At 45.6% G+C, this 20,155-nt stretch overlaps 1 protein-coding gene across 1 annotated transcript in view; it reads left to right on the top strand.

Moving 5' to 3' along the window:
* The window catches only part of LOC118091525 (store-operated calcium entry regulator STIMATE-like), a 42,120-nt gene that overhangs the window by 20,636 nt on the left and 1,329 nt on the right, over positions 1-20,155 (top strand). The window contains exons 5-7 of the mRNA XM_035128612.3: positions 7,438-7,550; positions 8,462-8,545; positions 15,104-15,220. Coding sequence (XP_034984503.2) covers positions 7,438-7,550; positions 8,462-8,545; positions 15,104-15,220 — 314 coding nt within the window. The remainder of the gene's footprint in view (positions 1-7,437; positions 7,551-8,461; positions 8,546-15,103; positions 15,221-20,155) is intronic.

The following is a 20,155-nucleotide window of genomic DNA, read 5'->3' as shown; positions in this document are numbered from 1 at the left end:
GGGGTTGGACTAGATGACCCTTGGGTCCCTTCAGACTCTATGCTTCTATGAAGCGCTCTCTATCCAGCTAAAGCAGGCATCCCCAAACTTCAGCCCTCCAGATGTTTTGGACTACAATTCCCATCTTCCCTGACCATTGGTCCTGCTAGCTAGGGATCATGGGAGTTGTAGGCCGAAACATCTGGAGGGCTGCAGTTTGGGGATGCCTGAGCTAAAGCATCGTGGGCAAATGGCCTGCCTGTTTTATTCTGATGCCTGTTCTGCGTGACGCAAGGGCATCATTCATCTTCGTCGCGCGGCCTCCTTTGCCAAGACGTCAAGCAAAACTTTCCCCCTTTAAATGCAAGTGACCTTTCAATATTGGCTTTTGTGCTTTTTGCAGAGGAGTAGCTATTATCTGGGCTTCTTTCCATGACTTCTGCCTTTGCTGTCTTTAATAGCTGCTCGTGCGTCTTCCTGTTTGTACGTGAGTTTGCACAGTTTCACACAAAGACTCCGTAAATCAGGCAGGCTAATGTCTCAAGGCTGCTGCCTGCTCAGGGCCTTGGAATCGCGGCGGATTAAAAATAATCCCAGGGTGCGTGGGAGCAGCTCATGGCAAAAGCAGCAACGCTCCCTTACAAGGCAGTCAAATTCCACCATCTCCTGGGAAGAGCGTGTGCACCCTGGAGGGGAAATTTTGGTGCTAGAGGGTGGTGGAGAAAGCTGATATCTGGGACCTGTCTTTTCTGGTGGCAATGGGTGCTCAATGGGACTGGTGCTGTGGAGGGTCAGAAGACCACCACTGGGGGGCGCCAGAGCCAGTGACAGGCCGAGCTGCCTGCCGGAAAGGACCATAGCTCAGTGGTAGAGCATCTGCTTTGCATGTGCAAGGTCCTGGGTTCAAGTCCTGACACTTTCAGGTAGGGCTAGGAATCGGCCCCTGTGTGAAGGGTTGCTCCGCTGCCAGTCAGTGAAGACGATACTGAGCTAGATGTGGCTGGACTTGATATAAGGTCATTTCCTTATATCAACCCTCCTGACTGGTTGTAAGATGACTGGTTGTCATCTGTCACTGGTTGCCCCGACCCAACAGACTCCTCTTATGTCACTACCTATTGAATTGTAGAGTCTGGAGGGACCCCAAGGGTCATCTAGCCCAACCCCCTGCAATGCAGGGGAATCTCAGCTAAAGCATCCGTGACAGATGGCCATCCAACCTCTGCTTATAAACCTCCCAAGGATGGAGAGCCCACAACCTCCCAAGGGAGACCGCTCTACTGTGTTGTATTTTGCATAAACACACCTTTAACGGCTCAAACGTGTTTTGCTCACGTTTTCCCAGAGATCCTCCGCTTGTTGCCATCTCAGTAAAAGTTGTGCCAAGATTTAGTGCGGACACCGCCATTGGAAGTGGAGCGTCCTGCTTCCTCTCTGCCCTGCCCCTTGGCACTGAACAACAGGGATGAACGAGGAAGGTGGTCCAGTAACTTTTCCAGCATTTCTCTTACAGATGCCGTTGGATTTCGCTTCTCCAAAGTCTAAAAGCAGCAGCCCTTATTTCTTAGGCAGGCCTGAGTGCTCAACAAGCCCTTTTCCTGCCTTGCCTCTGTCTCATCCCCCTTTCCACTTGATGCATGTGCAGCCTTTGGGGAGAGATGATATTTGGGGGGCTGGCTCGGACTCTAGACTTTGAAAAACATGCGGTTTCGTCTCAGCTTCTTTTTCAGTCTCTGCCAGAAACAGTCTGCTTCCTCGCAGCATAACTAAAGGAACGGGATGGGCTGGATTCTTACGCGGAACAGCCATTCCAGTTTCAAGCAGCGCTCAGGGCATTTTAAAAGTAATAGTAATAAGAGCATAAGGTATCTATAAAATACAGACAGCCCTGCTTGGAAATGAGTTGCTGAATCTGTTTCCCCTTCTGTTAAGTGCAGAAGAAACTATGGAGCAGTTTGCTGACTGACCTGACTAAAACTCATATGGTTTGCTGTCTAGGGGCCGATAACTCTCTTTGGCTTTCTCAGTGTTTTCCAAATTTGTCATTGCGAATGCACGCTTTTGTCCCTGAGTGGGTTTGGGGGGGGGGCTTGGGCAAGTGAATCTCGAGTGAAGCCCCCAACAGGCCCTTTTGGCTGCATTTTTACTGGCAGGTCTATATGTTTTCAGTTTCTAATTTCCAGAGGGGAAGCTGTGATCGCCTGCTACAGCAGAAGCGGATAAATAATAACGCAGTAACCGTGTGGCGCCTTAAAGGCAGCAAGTTCATTGGGGGCAGCAGTTTCTAAACCGTGGCCTGTGAGCGTCATCCAGTTTTCCTGCAGTGTGTCTGGAAAAATGCAATTAAAAACCATGCATTGTCCATCACGGTACATTACAGTTGCTACAGCCAGCAGATGAATTATTAAGTGATCCACCAAGACCCTCAGCAATTTTCAAGTGGTCCATGGGGGGGAACCATAGTATTAGGATATGTGCTCTGAAGAACTCTAGTTTCCTTACACTTGTGGCATAATAAACTGGTTGGCCATTTAAGGTGAATTTTAGTTGCTCCATCAGCTTGGATAACAAAACAGTTATCAATAGCCATTTTTCTTGCAGGTCTTACAGCTTTCTGCTTTCGTTGTTGTATCTGTTTTAAGGTACGTGGGTTGGTTGGGTTTTTAAGCCTTGGTGGCGCTGTGGGTTAAACCACAGAGCCTAGGGCTTGCCGATCAAAAGCTCGGTCGGCGGTTCAAATCCCCGCGACGGGGTGAGCTCCCATTGCTCGGTCCCAGCTCCTGCCAACCTAGCAGTTTGAAAGCACGTCAAAATGCAAGTAGATAAATAGGTACCGCTCCAGCGGGAAGGTAAACGGTGCTTCCGTGTGCTGCTGGCCACATGACCCAGAAACTGTACGCCGGCTCCCTCGGCCCATAGAGCGAGATGAGCACCGCAGCCCCAGAGTTGTCCACGACTGGACCTAATGGTCAGGGGTCCCTTTACCTTTACCTTTACTTTAGGCATTGCATTTGGAAAAGGAGCCTAGAAAAGGTGCAGTTGAATCATAAATTGTGGGCGGTTTTTGCCTATTTAGTGTGCATTGCCTGATGTCTTTCTGTTTTTAAAAACAGACGCTTCGACTATTGGCACTGACCAGGGATGTTTTGTAGAATGCGCTGCGATTCCTTGGGAGTGCCAGAAGCATTTATAAGTGCAGAACATAATTCAGCTTCCTGAGGATGTTAGCTTTCATTCTTTCCACATATAATACAAACATACGGGAAAAAGGTTTCTAGCCCTTATGTTTATGAAGAGATGGATGAAAGAATATTGTCTCTGCAAATGCAGATACAACTAAAAACAGAAATACAGACCAAAAAAAGTACACAACCAAACAATTCAAAAAAAGAAAAAGAACCCACCTAAGATTTAAAAGAAAGATCGGGGGGCAAGGGAATGCATATTTATTCCAAAATAACTGTGGCAAAAAGCTCTTTCTGTCTGTTTGTATTGACTAGGGATCAACAAACATTTTCAGCAGGGGGCCGGTCCGCTGTCCCTTAGACCTTGTGGAGGGCCGGACTATATTTTGAAGGGAAAAAATGCCCCACAAATAACCCAGAGATGCATTTTAAATAAAAGGACACATTCTACTACTACTACTACTACTACTACTACTACTACTACTACTACTACTAATAAATAATTATTTATTATTTATACCCCGCCCATCTGGCTAGGTCTCCCCAGCCACTCTGGGCAGCTTCCAACAGAAAAATAGAACACAGTAATCTATTAAACATTAAAAGCCTCCCTGAACAGGGCTGCCTTCAGATGTCTTCTAAAAGTCTGGTAGTTGTTTTCCTTTTTGACATCTGTGACATGTGAAAACACGCTGATTCCCGGACTGTCTGCGGGCCGAATTTAGAAGGCGACTGGGCCGGATCTGGCCCCCGGGCCTTAGTTTCCCTCCCCATGGTCTTGACGTATTTCATGCTAAAATGCAGTGTTTTTAAGATGTATTTTGGTCCTCTACAAAAATTAATAAAAACAACTGACTATTTTGCAAAATGTGCAGAATCCGAAGGGTAATTTGTTCCTGCCCTTGTATCATTAGTCCAGGAGGTTGTAATTAGGTCAGTGTGCTTAAAAAGGCAGCGCAGACAGAATTCTCCATCCCTAGCCAAACTCAAAAGGCCTCCAGTCCTGTGGGATTTTCAATTGCCCTGGAATAATACCCTCAGTGGCACATCACACAAACAGTTTGGGGGGTCCCCCTAGATCCGCAAACACCTTACCCGGCACTGGGAAGGGAGGACAGCAGGACTGGTATTGGGGAAACACAAGCCCAGAGCTCCCTCAGGCGTGCAAACTAATTCCCCTCAATTCTTCTGGACCCTGGCCTATAAATTCTCCCATAAACACTTCATTTGCAACCCTCTTCTTTTTCGCAAGAAAATGCTTTGCAGATGTCTTCATGCCTCTAAATCTTCATTATCCGACCCCCCCCCCCTTCCAGCGTTCAGATCTTTGGGGACATCTGTTCTTTGCGCTGATGCCGCAATGAACAACTGACCGTTTTGAGGGGTGCAAAACTTGTTTTATGCGGTTGCAAGCAGAGAGAGAGAGAGAGAGAGAGAGAGAGAGAGAGAGAGAGAGAGAACGAACTTGGTTGTATCTGTCCTGCTGTTCCCATCCCAGTTGGCAGTAGCAGGTGGGCAGCTATGTTGTTTTTTTAATTTACGCAGCCCATCATTTGCATCCGAGCTTGAGGTTGCATCTGGAAATGTTTAGTGGTGTTGGAACAGCTGCGAGATGTTTAAAGGCCCCTGTAGTTTTGTTGTGGGTCTGTCTTTCTTTCTTTTTTCCTGTTAGCTAACCTTTTATTCTTCGAGGGTCATTGCGCACTGGCAGGGCGTAGATTATGAGCTCAAGAGAAGCAGAGTTCAAGTGCAGAAAGGAAACAATCCATTTGTTCTCTTTCCCTGCCATGGAAGGCAAGGGTTTTTTTTTGTCCCCCCCCCCAAGACCCTGACCTTTTGAGCCTCTGTCTGTGTTTTGTGCAATGCCTGAATGATGTTAATGTCATTACAACATTCAGCGGCAGGGAACCTTTTTTTTCAGCCTGAGGGCCACATTAACCTTCTAGGCAATGTTCTGAGGGCCACTTGCTGGTGATGGGCGGGGCCAGATGCAATAAAAATTAATATTATTTGAACCCCATCCATCTGACCAGGTTGCCCCAGCCACTCTGGGCAGCTTCCATCACACATAAAACATAATAAAACTTCAAACATTAAAAACATCCCTATACAGGGCTGCCTGCTGGTGTTGGGGGACTTCAACGTCCATGCTGATGCCACCCCCTCCTCACGGGCTCTGGTGTCTTCCATGACAACACTAGGGCTCTCCCAGTTTGTTTTGGGTCCCACACACCAAGCAGGCCACACGCTGGATTTGATCTTTGGTGCGGGTATAAATGTGATCATGTCCTCCCTTGTGGAAGTGCCATGGTCCGATCCCTACACTCTGAAAGCCAGGATTGACTTCCCGCCTCTACCCCACTTGGGTGGCGAGCCTATTTGGGCTCGCCCGCAGAGGCTGACGGATCCTGATGGACTTCGTCAGGCCTTGCGGGACCCTGCTCCCCCTCCCTGGCGGCTCACTAGATAAGCTTGTCGAGAACTGGAATAACCGGCTCTTGGCGGCCATCAATCAGATCGCACCTAAACGCCCTCTGCGACCCTGCCCAAACCGGGCCCCCTGATTTACCGAGGAGCTCCGGAAAATGAAGCGGGACCTCAGACAGCTAGAGCAAGTATGGTGGTGTGCTCACGATGGAACCTCAAGAACATCTTAGAGGACGCTTATGAAAGCCTATGGTCTCCGCACCATCGCACTGCCTCTCCAGAATTTGCTCTTTGTACAAAGGGTTGACGTCAGTGAACCACTGGGTTGCTTCTAAATCTTACGTAACTTTTGGATATGCAGCAATCATCTTTCTATCCCCGCAAGAGAACATCTGGATTTTCTTTTGAACGGGGTTGAACGCTTTCCTTCATAACACGATCATTTCAGAATGCCTGAATAAATTCTCATTTCTTGCTGCTTACAAGGTCCTCCTCGCTTGTACTGCCTACATAATTAAGGATGGCTGATTACATGCCAGCAACTCTCACTACTTCTGGTGTTTCAGTTCCTCAAGATATGAGACTCTCCAAGTGCCCTGAATCTCCCTAAGATTTTCACGGTGTCTCTTCCACTTCCTCATTCATCATCTCTACAGATGCTGAGAAGTGCCCTCTGCCTTTGAGCTCTTTGCTCTCCTACTTTCAAGGCTTGCTGGGTTCTGGGACTGGGGAGAGGGGTTCTGTATACCTGAAGGAGCATCTCCACCTCCATCATTCTGCCCGGACACTGAGGTCCAGCACCGAGGGCCTTCTGGCGGTTCCCTCGTTGCGAGGAGCCAAGTTACAGGGAACCAGGCAGAGGGCCTTCTCGGTGGTGGCACCCGCCCTGTGGAATGCCCTCCCACTAGAGGTCAAAGAGAACAACAATTACCAGACCTTTAGAAGACATCTCAAGGCAGCCCTGTTTAGGGAAGCTTTTAATGTTTAATGGATTTCTGTATTTTAATGTTTGATGGATTTCTGTATTTTAGAATTTCTGTTTTGTTGGAAGCCGCCCAGAGTGGCTGGGGGAACCCGGCCAGATGGGCGGGGTATAAATAATAAATTATTATTATTATTATTATTATCTGAAGGCAGCCCTGTTCAGGGAAGCTTTTAATGTTTAATAGATTACTGTGTTTTATTTTTCTGTTGGAAGCCGCCCAGAGTGGCTGGGGAAACCCAGCCAGATGGGAGGGGTATAAATAATAATAATAATAATAATAATAATAATAATAATAATGGAATGCTTTCTAAAGACACTGTGTCCGTCAGCTGTCACCCCCCCGGTGCTTCCTCCTCCTCCTCCTCCTCCTCCTCCTCCCCCCATTATTTCCCAGCTTTCCCCCTGATCTGCCTCTGAGCTGTGACCTCCCTCAAACCCCTGTTGTAATTCTGAAGTGTCTTCTTCTTCTCTGGAAGGGAAGGGTCAGGCTGAGGAGGTGGTCTCCATCATTCCTCCTCTGCTTAGTCCCTGACACTTACATAGTTCTCCTCCTCCCCACTTTATTCTCACAACAACCCTGTGAAGTAGGTTAGACTGAGAGTAAGTGCCTGGGCCCAAGTGCACCCAGTGGACTGAATGGGGATTTGAGCCCTGGTCTGCCAGGTCCTAGTCCAACACTCTATCCACTGTACTACAACAGCTGTCTGTTGTCTTCCAGATATGCATCAGTGTAAAGGAAAAAGCAGTTGGTGGTTGTCAAGTGCTATTGGGTGATTGGCTTCCTTGGCAGCTTTGCCAATTCTTTTCATGATATAGGCCCACGGACTTGGGGTTCACCTCCATCATTTCGTTTTCTTCCAGGTGACCCTCCACAAGCAGTTGCTTGGATTGGGCAATGCATCCTCTACCTGTTGATTATGGTCTTTGAGAAGACGACAGTTGGCCTTGTCTTGCTCATTCCTGGCTGGACGAAGGTAAGGAAGGTGTATGTTAACTATTCCATAAGAGGAGGCAGAAGAGGCTTCGCCTGAGGACAGGGAGGGGAACAAGCCGTCCCAAAGCTTTCCCCCAAAGAATCCTGGGAACTATCGTTGGAGAAGGGAGCTGCAGTATTCTGAGTGGTGAAACAAACAATCCCTCTTTCTAGGGAACTCTGGGTATTGTAGGTCTGTAAGGAGAAGAGGGGCTCTCCAAGCAACTCTCAGCACCCTTCATAAACTACAATTCCCAGGATTCCCAGCCCTGACTGCTTAAAGTGGTATGATACTGTTTTGAAAGCATAGTGCAGATGGGACCTTTGCCTAGAGATACTTCTTGAGTTAGGTTCAGTGGAGTCACCTATACTTTTGTGCATGGCTAATGGGTGAATTTGTGATGCATTCCTTTGAGCGACAGTCCCTGGGATTGTTTTTAACCTGCGGATCTGCTCACAAGGAAGGAATAGCTTTTACTTTAAACAGGGAAAACTAACCACCACGAAGGAATCCCCGATTCTCCCATTCTTGCAAACATATTCCCAAGTGGGCTGGAGACTGTTGAGTGTGATGCGTGGCTGCAGTTTTCAAATCATCACGATGTAGATCATCGTGAGACGAAAGGGAAATCATAAACAACTTGGGTTCTGGATTTCCTAAACCACTAGGCTTGAAACTCGCCGACTCTGCGCGAAGCCGGTTGTAATGTTTTCAGCCTTGGCCAGGGCACATTTGCGAATGTCCTCATCTGCAAACGTACCCTTTCCTCTCTAGCTAGCGTGGGCAGGGATGATGGGAATTGTAGTCCTACTACATCTGAAGGGGACCACATGGACCAGACCTTGTTTAGTAAGCATGCAAGACGCCTTTAATCTCTTTAAAAAGTGTGTGGTCTTTTATGCCTTCTCCAGCTTCAAGAGATTCTTCTCAACTACATTCCTGATCCACAGATGGAGCTGCTGTTGGTGATGCTTGTGGTCCCTTTTATAGTCAATGTGAGTAACTCTGGGAAGAAATCTTGAGATTCTTGACTGTTTTGAGGCTGCAATCTTAAAGCGGCTCGGGGTGGGGGTGGGGATTTTCACCCTGTGATAAAATTCCTGATGTGGAGGAAGATCTCAGCCTTTGGAAAGAAATATGAGGTGGTGGCTGGGGGCAAGGGGGTGGTACATGCAAGGGCTCGGAGGAAAGCCAGGTGGACTGGAGGTATGAGTTGGCGAGAAATAGGATTCTGTTATACTTAAAGACACACATGCCTAATTCATGCTTTCCGGGGGGGGGGGGGGCTGAAACACAGTTGCCCATCAGAACTTGCTCTCTTCAAGCATGTATGGTAATGCTTATATTAAGTACATACCCTGGGTCAAAGTGTGCATTAGAAATGCATATATTCATGCAAAACAGTGTGACGGAAGTGCATTATGTTGGGTGAAATTGCTTTGCAAAACTACGTCTACTCAGGGAGTGGTGAGGTGCAGGTGGGGCGTGCAAAATCGGGTAAAATATGTCCATAAATATGTTTGTTGTTGTTGTTGTTGTTGTTTTATTATTATTATTTATACCCTGTCCATCTGGTTGGGTTTCTCCCGCCGCTCTGGGCGGCTTCCAACAAGTACCAAAATACATTAAAATATCACAGATTAAAAACTTCCCTAAACAGGACTGCCTTTAGGTGTTTTCTAAATGTCAGGTAGTTGTTTATCTCCTTGACCTCCGATGGAAGGGCGTTCCACAGGGCGGGGGCTCTTATAAATTATGTTTATAAATAAAAATATTGTTGCCTCATAAGAAAAGGTTTTAAATAGAGGGTCTTTATATGATATGCGGGGGCCCCGTTTCCCCCTATTTTTTGTGGCTAGGGGGCACAATCTGGACAGTTCTGCCAGGGGTGCAAGATCACCTAGCTACAGCTCTGCGTCTACTAGGGCAAACACCTTGTAAAAATAAAAAAAATCCTTCAGTAGCACTTTAAAGACACCTTAAAGAGGCACCTTATTTTTTTTCTTTTTTTTCAAATAATTTTTATTGAAGATTTTCAATTTAAACATTAATCACATCATCATAACATAGACTCTTAACCTCAGAAACAATAAAGAAAAAGAGCACCAGAAAAAGAAAAAAAGAAAAAAAGAAGGAAAAAAAAGAAAAAGGCAAAAATAGCAAAAAACGGAAAAAAAAGAAAAAAGAAAAATTCTTTAAATCTTATCCAATATTCGCTGACATAACTTTGGCTTCCTCGTCCCTCCCTCCCCGAGTTCATTTTACACCCCACATCAGCAATTTTCTCATATCAAATACAATTCATAATGTTAATTATCACTTCACCAATTATTTTCATCTTACATAAAATTTTGTCCAAAAAAAAAAAAATATTCAATCAAATCTCTAAACTAAACCCCTTAGCCTGTAATTCCCCTAAAAAATATTCCCAATTTTTTTCTTACTAAGATCACTATTTAAATTATTAAAGCATTTTTAACCCCCCCTCCCTCCCCTGATTGGCGATTTCCTGCAAACTTTGGCCAGCTCCTTTTAACAATCCATTTTTAAACCATTTTAGACATCCCGTATTAAAGTTCATTTTGTTTTTTCACCCCACTCCGTCCCTCGCCCACTCCATACCCCCTCCCTCTTTCCACTTTTCCTTCTGTTGCACAAGTCTCTTTCTCCGCCTCTCTTTCCCAACTTTCTTCTCTGTTCCCCCCCAGTACCATAGCTTTCTCCAAACTTCCATCTTTATTTGAATAACCTTGACCAGAATCTGGACTCCCCCTCCCACTGAGAGACCAACATTCCGAGTCGAAGCCGTCTGCGTAAAATCAATGTCCTTTGCAACTTCTCCCACAAGTTGCTCCGGTTCTTCAGTTTCAGGCTCTTCTATCTCATCCTGTAATTCCAAAGTGTCATTTGGGGAAAACTCTTGTAGCACTTCTTTAAGACTTTGTATCTGTCTCCCATATTGCCGGACATCTTCTCCCAGCTCTTGAACAAGCTGTAACAAAAGTTGCAGTTTCTCTTTGCCCAGCTGGGAATTCATTGTTGTGTCTATCCAGTTCCTTTGTGTTCTCAAATTACGATGAAGAAGGCATGGTTTCTTTACCCCAAGATGGCGCAGATTCCAAATCCTTTATTTATTTATTTATTTATTTATAGAATCCAACTTGATTTTTCCCAATTTAAACGTTCTTGTCCCAAAGTTCTGATATTTCCGTGCCTAGTTTGACAGTTCACAAAATCGTTTTTTTAAAAAAATATCTTCTTAACCGGTGGAAGCACTCTGTCGGCTGGACTTTGTTTCCAGGGTCTCGCCTCCAGGTTTATGGAGGGCTCGTTCCCAGATTCAAACCTTTCTTTGCAGAGATCTACAAGGATTTCTCCTTCCCTTGGCTCTGCCCCACAGGGAAGGGTCTTGCTTAATTTTTTAGCGGTTTTTAAGGTCCCGATCTAATGTATTGGCTGCGGGCTTGGTAATTGCTCGCTTGTCTCGGATGGGGGGGGGAACAACCTCTGTTTCCTTTTTAGATTCCCTTCCCCGGACCAAATAATTTCTTCTTAATAATCCAACAAATTTTACTCACAAGTCCGATCTTGATTCAATTTGGAGGTATCTGACGCTCAAATTGTCGTCGGCACGGAGCTTTGCATCCCAGAGGTAGCAATCGACCCAAGGCTCCGTCCCGTTCCGCCGGCTCTCAGCGCGCCTCGCAAGGCGCATTCCGGGCGGCGGACAGGACTCAGCGGAGCTCAGCTGGGTTCCCACGGTCCCGGAAAGCCAAATCCGGGGGTTCTCCGAGGGGTCGCGGTGCCCTCGCGACTCCCCCCCTCCTCTGGGTCGCTGGGGACTTCGGAGATCGAAAGTCCCCCGCCGATCGCAAATGGCGCCAGACCGGAAGCTCTTAAAGAGGCACCTTAAAGAGGTATCTGATGAAGTGTGCATGCACACGAAAGCTCATACCAAAATTAAAACTTAGTTGGTCTTTAAGGTGCTACTGAAGGAATGTTTTTATTTTGTTTCGACTCAGACCAACACGACTACCTACCTGTAGCTTGTAAAAATGTGAGGGAGAAATTAGCGCTAAATAAATGTAAACTATATTTATTTATACCCCACCTTTTTCCCTGGCAGGACTCAAAAGGGGCTTACAGATAAAAGTGCTGGTACATTTTCGTGCAGACTTTAAAAAAATAAATTTTCCACAAACTCAGATGGAGAACTGAGCTTTAAAGATGAACATGAGAAACAGAGAGAGACTGAAATGGACAGATTTGTCCGTTATTGATTGGCAGCGATGCCATACTGGTTCATGATGACATAGGAAACCCCCCCCCCCTTATGCTGAGTGGGGACCCTGGGTCAATCTAGATCAGTATTGGCTACACTGACTGGCAACAGCTGTCTAGGATTTTGGACAGGGCTCTCAGCCATACCTGGAGGTGCCAAGGATCAATACCTTCTTCATATAAAACAGGTTCTCTGCCACAGAGCAATGGCGATTGGCTCTTTCTGAAGCTGGGAAGCTGACGTTGAGGTTGGAAGCTCAATGCAGCATTTAAAAGATTTGCCCTTTAATTGTCTGCCCCGGATGAAGAGGAACAAATACCCCTCTCTTTTTGCGGTGAGGCCTGGGGAAAAGAGGTGGGAGGAGACTGACCAGAACCCACGGAGACCTCTTGGCAAGGCGACAAAACCAGACAGTTGCCCTCTCAAATTCTCTTCAATAAGAAGCCAGAGTTTGGAAAGTAACAGGCATTTCACATGCCTGCAAAAATCTAAAGGATAATATAATACTAGCACAAGCAGCGATGAAGGTATCTGGTTTAAGGATGCTGGCTTTTTTGCATATCTGACAGAGCAGAATTCTTTTTAAAGGTGATTGGACCCGAGCTATAAAAACATGCCAGTAAAAAGAAACAGGAAGTTGCTATCTGCTCCCCAGCTTGTTCTATCAAGTGACAAATCGTACGGTGGTTGTTGTTTTTTAAAAAAAGAAAACGTAGAGCATTTATGGGAAATCTTTTCATCTGCTGTTAAAATTGGCAGAGCAGTAGGAAGCCATCAGCCGGGGAGGGGCATAGAAAGATTTGGCACGTAGTGTTACTATGTGAGCTCATTATGAATTAATTTCTTGCTATCATTTATTCCCTGCTTTTCCAAACTGAGGCCATCATTATTTTGCAATGAAGCGTTTTGGGATCATATAAGTTGAGTACATTGCAGCTGTTTTCTCAACCCAAATTCAGTTTTACCTCTACCCTCGGTATTTGTGCTGACTTTACAGTTGGGGTTACAGGTAGGTGTTGGTCTGGTGTAGTCGAAACAAAATTAAAATTTTTTTAAAAAAATTCCTTCCAGTAGCACCTTAGAGACCAACTAAGTTTGTCATTGGTATGAGCTTTCGTGTGCATGCACACTTCTTCAGATACACTGAAACAGAAGTCACCAGATCCCCACATACAGTGAGAAGGGGGGGGGCACCACTCAAAAGGGTGGTGGGAAACCGGTCTGTTTATGACCGCATTTGGTCTTGCAGGAAGAATTTACGACTGTTTATGACTGCATAGAATCATAGAATCATAGAGTTGGAAGAGACCACAAGGGCCATCCAGTCCAACCCCCTGCCAAGCAGGAAACACCATCAAAGCATGCCTGACAGATGGATGTCAAGCCTCCGCTTAAAGACCTCCAAAGAAGGAGACTCCACCACATTTCTTGGCAGCAAATTCCACTGTCGAACAGCTCTTACTGTCAGGAAGTTCTTCCTAATGTTTAGGTGGAATCTTCTTTCTTGAAGTTTGAATCCATTGCTCTGTGTCCACTTCTCTGGAGCAGCAGAAAACAACCTCACCCTCCTCTATATGACATCCTTTTATATATTTGAACATGGCTATCATATCACCCCTTAACCTTCTCTTTTCCAGGCTAACCATACCCAGTTCCCTAAGCCGTTCCTCATAAGGCATTGTTTCCAGGCCTTTGACCATTTTGGTTGCCCTCCTCTGGACACATTCCAGCTTGTCAGTATCCTTCTTGAACTGTGGTGCCCAGAACTGGACACAGTACTCCAGGTGAGGTCTGACCAGAGCAGAATACAGTGGTACCATTACTTCCCTTGATCTAGACGCTATACTCCTATTGATGCAGCCCAGAATTGCATTGGCTTTTTTAGCTGCTGCATCACACAGTTGCAAATTGGTTCCACAGGAAAAGCAATGGGTGAGATGGCTAAAGATAGCTTTATCACGTATAATGAGATAATAATCCAATGTCTTTGTTTAGACCTTGGTTTCTCTGTGGCTCCAAGTTTGGTGATAAACTGTAGTTCAGCAGCCTCTCTTTCCAGTCTGTTTCTGAAATTCTTTTGTAATAAGGCAGCTACTTTGAGATTAGTTTACAATGCAGCAGCGAAGCATGTTTCCATGCCATCCAAGGCGGTTGTGTGTGTGCGCACGCATGAGTGCCCACGCCAGGGACAGGGCACAAACGGAGCCCACCGCGCCTGCCCAGCCCCTGTCGAGGCGACACCAGCCATGATTGGTATGGCTGCCTCACCCTTCTCGCGCCAGCTTCCCCAGATCCTGCCTTACAATTCCGCTTTGGGACAATGGCGGAGAGACGCAACAACCACATGCTGCGCCCCCTGCCGCCTCCTGGGCAGCCGATGTGGCACTTGGCAGGTGCAAAGTGGCTGCCCCCACACCAGCCCCCCCAGCATGACACGGCCTGGTGCTCCTTTCCGCGAGTGTTGGTTCCACCAATGCCAGAAGAGGAGCCAGGCCAGGCTGTGCTGTGCTGGGGCCACCTGCATGTGGGCACCCGCTTCATGCCCCCTAAAAAATCTGTGCCTAGGGCCACAGAGACTCTGCCACCCCCTAGGCTATGCCCCTGTTACAGCTGTATGTCTCTGATGTCAGAGCCCTGTGATAGGAGAGCGTCCGGTTTAAATGCTTAGAAGAAACACAGGATGGCTTTGTTTCTGATCAATCAGTCTTAACTTTTCCTTTTTGTAAATGAGTTCCTTGAAGTCCTGCCAGGGAACCATGAATAGATTTTCCCCACCCTTCCAAATGCTGGCTTTTGTTTTATGTGTCTGGGTGCTGCTAGTTCTTTTCTTGTGTTTTTTTTTTTGTACTGACATGGAATCTTCCTTACATTTTAGTGGGGACCCAAAACTGAACAACAGCAACAACAAAATATACCTTCTGCTAAGAATTTCAGTTTTTCCGCCCTGGAAGTACAGGATCTAATGTCTGTCCCTCTGTTCTTCAAGTACAGTTGTACCTCAGAAGTCGAATGGAATCTGTTCCGTTCGACTTCCAAAATGTTCGGAAACCACAGCGCGGCTTTTGATTGGCTGCAGGAAGCTCCTGCAGCCAATCGGAAACCGCGGAAGCCCCGTTGGACGTTCAGCTTCCAAAGAACGTTTGCAAACCAGAACACTCACTTCTGGTTTTGCGCCGTTCGGGAGCCAAAACGACTGAGAACTAAGCTGTTCGAAAACCAAGTTACGACTGTATGAATAGTTTCTCCCCCTTTGTTTTTCTCTCTTTTTAAGGCTGTTATGTTCTGGGTAGTGGACAGCTTGATTATGAAGAAGCGCAAGCAGAAAGAAAGCCTTGAGATCAGTGGAGTGGTGGAAATCTCACGAGCTTTGCGGGATGAAGAATACCAGGTGAGAACAGAAGACTCATCAAATTGCTTGTCCCTTAATTCTGTTACCTTTTTATTATCATTTTTATTCTGCCTTTCCCCCAGAACTGGGAGTCAAGATGTCTTACAAAAAGTGGCGTGACACTGATTTAAATGTATGATGCAGGTGTGGCCTAAGATGTCTTTTGAATGACTGCTTGTGCACAATGCGGAGATTCTGGCCTCTGGGATAGTGGCCATCCTGTTTGCAAAAGTCCCTCTGAGGGTTCCCCCCACATTTTCAAGCTCATCACAGTGTTAAAGGCTCCCTCTTGCCCTTTTTTATTTTCTTTTAAGAAGATACTAAAAGGAAATGGATTTCAGAAAGTCCAGCTGATTTTGTGTGCGTCAAGCACAAGGTTCTAAAAACGGGCATCGCTCAATTATCCAGCACAAGCCAAACTTCCTTTAAAATCCTAGTAAAACCTCCAGATGTTTTGCAGTACAATTCCTGGTCCCTGCACCTCCTCCTGTTCCTAAACTTCTGTAGAGCATCTGGTTGGCAAAGGATGAAATAGAAGTCCTTGTGTAGTTCTCAATTTTCCGCCATAAAATGAGCTGTGGTGACTCACTGAATTGGTGCAAGGAAGAAAAACCCATCTTAAGAATAGTGATGTATGGAAGTGAGAGCTGGACCATAAAGAAGGCTGACAAACCTAGACAGCATCTTAAAAAGCAGAGACATCACCTTGCCTACAAAGGTCCGTATAGTTAAAGCTATGGTTTTCCCAGTAGTGATGTATGGAAGTGAGAGCTGGACCATAAAGAAGGCTGATTGCTGAAGAATTGATGCTTTTGAATTATGGTGCTGGAGGAGACTCTTGAGAGTCCCATGGACTGCAAGAAGATCAGACCTATCCATTCTGAAGGAAATCAGCCCTGAGGGCTCACTGGAAGGACAGATCCTGAAGCTGAGGCTCCAAGACTTTGGCCACCTCATGAGAAGGGAAGACTCCCTGGAAAAGACCCTGATGTTGGGAAAGATGGAGGGCACAAGGAGAAGGGGACGACAGAGGACGAGATGGTTGGACAGTGTTCTCGAAGCCACCAACATGAGTCTGACCAAACTGCGGGAGGCAGTGGAAGACAGGAGTGCCTGGCGTGCTATGGTCCATGGGGTCACGAAGAGTCAGACACGACTAAACGACTAAACAACAACAAGAAAGGGGGGGATTCCCACCCTACATTGAAACACTCAGTGCAGGCAATGGGCACTAACCAGGCAGGTCAAAATCTTCCTGTTGTTCCCAAAAGCAGGCAAGGAGGCTCTTCCTCTCGGCTCAGTGTCCTCCATGACCTTCATTGCAAGTTCAAAGGAAAAGATCCCTAATCTTTTCCCGGCAGGTCTTTGTTCTTGGCCTTTGCTAACACAACTTAGGCCCCTGGGGAGGCTGTGTTTGTAGCATCCCATGTCTCTGTTTGCAGATGCATGATGGTCAAAGGGCATCATGAGGGTAAGTTGTCTGTGTCGTTGCTCCTGTCAGTTTCCAGGGACTGCGTGTGTTTGTATTGAAAATCCAGTCCTTTGGCAATGTACAAATTCTAGCTGGAAGGAAGAGGAGGAGACCTCCTAGTTGCAGTAGACAGTGTGCTTGGCTCTCTGCCTCTGTCTGCTGTATAGAGAGACCTTCGTCGTAAGGTCCAGGGCAGTTTGCAACAATTAAAAATTGAGCATTAAAAACAGTTTAAAACAAATGTCAGTCACAGAAATTTTAGATATAGCAGTGTGCAAGTGGACCCTTTGGAGCCTGAAAGATTGGTTGAGGTCGATCTTAATCATAGTTCTCCTTTAAAAAAAAATTCTTTATTTCAATTCATTAAAAAATTACATAGAACTCAAAAAAGTAATACAAAGAAAACATTCAAAATATATAACCAAAAGAACATCAAAACTAACAGACAACAAAAAAGCAAAGAAAAAATAATAATATAAAGAAAATTATATCAAATATATCAAATAATATTCCAAATAATATTTTAAGTAGTATTGCATATAATATATCAATATATATTAAACAATATATCAATATACATGTCAAATAACATATAATACGGAATACAAGTAAATAATATGTAAGAAAAAAAAATGAAAACGACATTAATAACTTATGAAAAAGAAAAAGGAAAAAGGGGGAAAAATTGCTTCCTGTTGTTTGAATACCGCTTTCCTTTACTTAATTTCTTTTATCTCGCTTTATCTGAACTACTATTTACATATTCTTCTCCAAATTTCCCTTTATATCTTTCAATCTAAACAAAACACCAAATCAATATTTATCCCTTCTTTCTTCAAATAGTCCTCAACATACTTCCATTCTTTTTTACAACTTTGTTTGGGGGTATTTCTAATTGCTGCCGTCATTTTTGAAAGATTCATAAATTCCACTAATTTTTCCTGCCACTCTAGAATAGTCGCAACTCTCTCCCCTTTCCAATGCTGTGCAATGAGGAGTCTGGCTGCTGCGCAATCATAGTTCTCCTTTACTCACTCAGCTGAAAATACTTGGAACAGATTTCCCTTCAGTTTCTGCTCCTGCTCCTCAAAAGAGATGTAGAGACTTTCTTTTTCTTTTTCCTGGACTCCTGGGTTCACTTCTGGTTAAGTACCTCAAGAGCTTTATCCGCATTGATCAGGTCTGGCTGAAAGCAGGCGCCAAGAGCTATCCACCCCACTTAGATTTCAAGTCCTATCTTTGAAATAAAGCTCTCCATTCTTCGCAGTGCAGAGTGCGGCAAGTATACTGTTCCTGCAAGGCTTCAATAGAGGCAGACCAAATATTCGTGCAGTCCTGCCTGAGCTCCATAATTGCTACTTTTAAAAAAGGAAATCGAGAGAAGCATCTCCTTTGCAAGGAAATAAATGCCAGGGTTGCTGCCCATTCTGGAAGGAGAAATGTGCAAAAACCTGCCTAGAAATCATACCTTTAGAGACTCAAGTACAGTGGTACCTCTGGATGCGAAGAGGATCCGTTCTGGAGCCCCGTACGCATCCAGAGCCGTACTTAACCTGAAGCGCCAAATCTGTGCATGCTCCCCGCGCCATTTGGCGCTTCTGCGCATGCGTGCGACGTCCGGCGCGTCTGCACATGCGCAAATCGCCGAACCTGGAAGTAACCCATTCCATTACTTCCGGGTTCGGCGCGTACGTAACCCATGTTGTACGCAACCCACAGCATTCGTATCTAGAGGTATGACTAATAATAATAATAATAATTAATAATAATAGGGTGGGTTTTTTTTGCATCCATCTGTCTCAAGAGACAATGGAGTGTGTCTCCCATCCAGTTTGAAACCACCCTAGACCCTGCTTAGTTTTGCAAACGTGCAAGCACTTTTTTTGCTGCAGGACTAGGAGGACAGAAGTGTTGCATTGCTTTTAAACAGTCATGTCTTTCCCCCAGAAGATCCTGGGAGCTGTAGCTTGATAAGGGTGCTGAGACCCCGTTTCCCCTCACAGTGCTCCATTTCCCAGAATTCATTGGGAAAGGGGGACTGACGGACTGACTGGCTTAACAAGACTTAGGGCAGACAGAAGGGGGAAAGCAATTATTCACACAGCATATAGTTAAACAGTGGAACTCACTCCCAAGAGATGCCCATCCGACTTCGAAAGCTTTAAAGAGGATTAGGCAAATTCATGGCTACATTCTCTATTCACTCCTGGCTCTGAATGCCAATTGCTGGGAATTCCAAGCCGGGAGTGAACTGTTAAGCTCGGGCCCTGCTTCCCTTCTTCCTCTTACAGTGTCTGCTTGGCCACTGTGAGAAATGGGTAGGTCATTGGCCTGATCCTGCAAAGCTTTGTTGTTGCTGTTGCTGTTGCTGTTGTTGTTGTGTATTATTATTGGTGCTGGAGAGACTCTTGAGAGTCCCATGGACTGCAAGAAGATCAAACCTATCCATTCTGAAGGAAATCAGCCCTGAGTGCTCACTGGAAGGACAGATCCTGAAGCTGAGGCTCCAAGACTTTGGCCACCTCATGAGAAGAGAAGACTCCCTGGAAAAGACCCTGATGTTGGGAAAGATGGAGGGCACTAGGAGAAGGGGACGCCAGAGGACGAGATGGTTGGACAGTGTTCTCGAAGCTACAAACATGAGTGTGACCAAACTGCGGGAGGCAGTGGAAGACAGGAGTGCCTGGCGTGCTCTGGTCCATGGGGTCATGAGGAGTCGGACACGACTAAACAACTAAACAACAACATGACTTTAGGCATCACATACTGTGGTGTTTGCCATCCTCTCCCACTTCCTCCTTAATGGGAGGATGTTCGCTGTGTTTGGATTTCCTCTTTAGCTTTCTGGCCATCATAGGGCTGCCTCCTCCCCACCCCTACCCCCGGCATTCCTGCCAATTGCAGCCTTAACAGTAACTAAAACACGGGCAGATCCTTTTGTTCCGTTTCCTACAAATGAACGTGCAACTTTGGGAGGTAGACGAGAAAGGAACAAACAGTCATTTGTGCTGGAGCCAAGAAGAGCTGTTGGTGCCTTGTTAACTACCCTGTTTTCCCGGGGGTGAGCTTTCAAGGCACTCTGCCGAATGTTTGTGTTACGTTCTCTAAACAGCCCTGTGCACCTTGCGAGTAACCCCCATTGAACTCAATGGGACTTGCTTCTGAATAGGCATGTATAGGGTTGTACGGTGGTTAAATAAATAGGGGCAATGCAGGGCATGCCATTAGCTGAATCTTTCTGCAACAGCATCAGAACTAAAAAACAATCCATCCGTTTTTGATGGCAATGTGGTGATCAAATTTGTTGGCATGTGTTTTGATTTGTTTTAAGCTTACTGTTATCTTTTAAATACCTGTTTTTAACAGTCTCTTATTGATTATTTTAATGGGGTTTTTTTCTAAACCACTTAAAGGTTTTATTATAACAAATGGTAAATAGTTAAAAAAATATTAATGGAATATTT

Source organism: Zootoca vivipara, chromosome 9 (genome assembly GCF_965207765.1).
Source record: "Zootoca vivipara chromosome 9, rZooViv2.hap1.1, whole genome shotgun sequence".
In the NCBI taxonomy this organism is placed as follows: domain Eukaryota; kingdom Metazoa; phylum Chordata; class Lepidosauria; order Squamata; family Lacertidae; genus Zootoca; species Zootoca vivipara.
The sequence above is the reverse complement of the archived record's forward strand: the minus strand, read 5'-3'. Positions and strand labels throughout refer to the sequence as shown.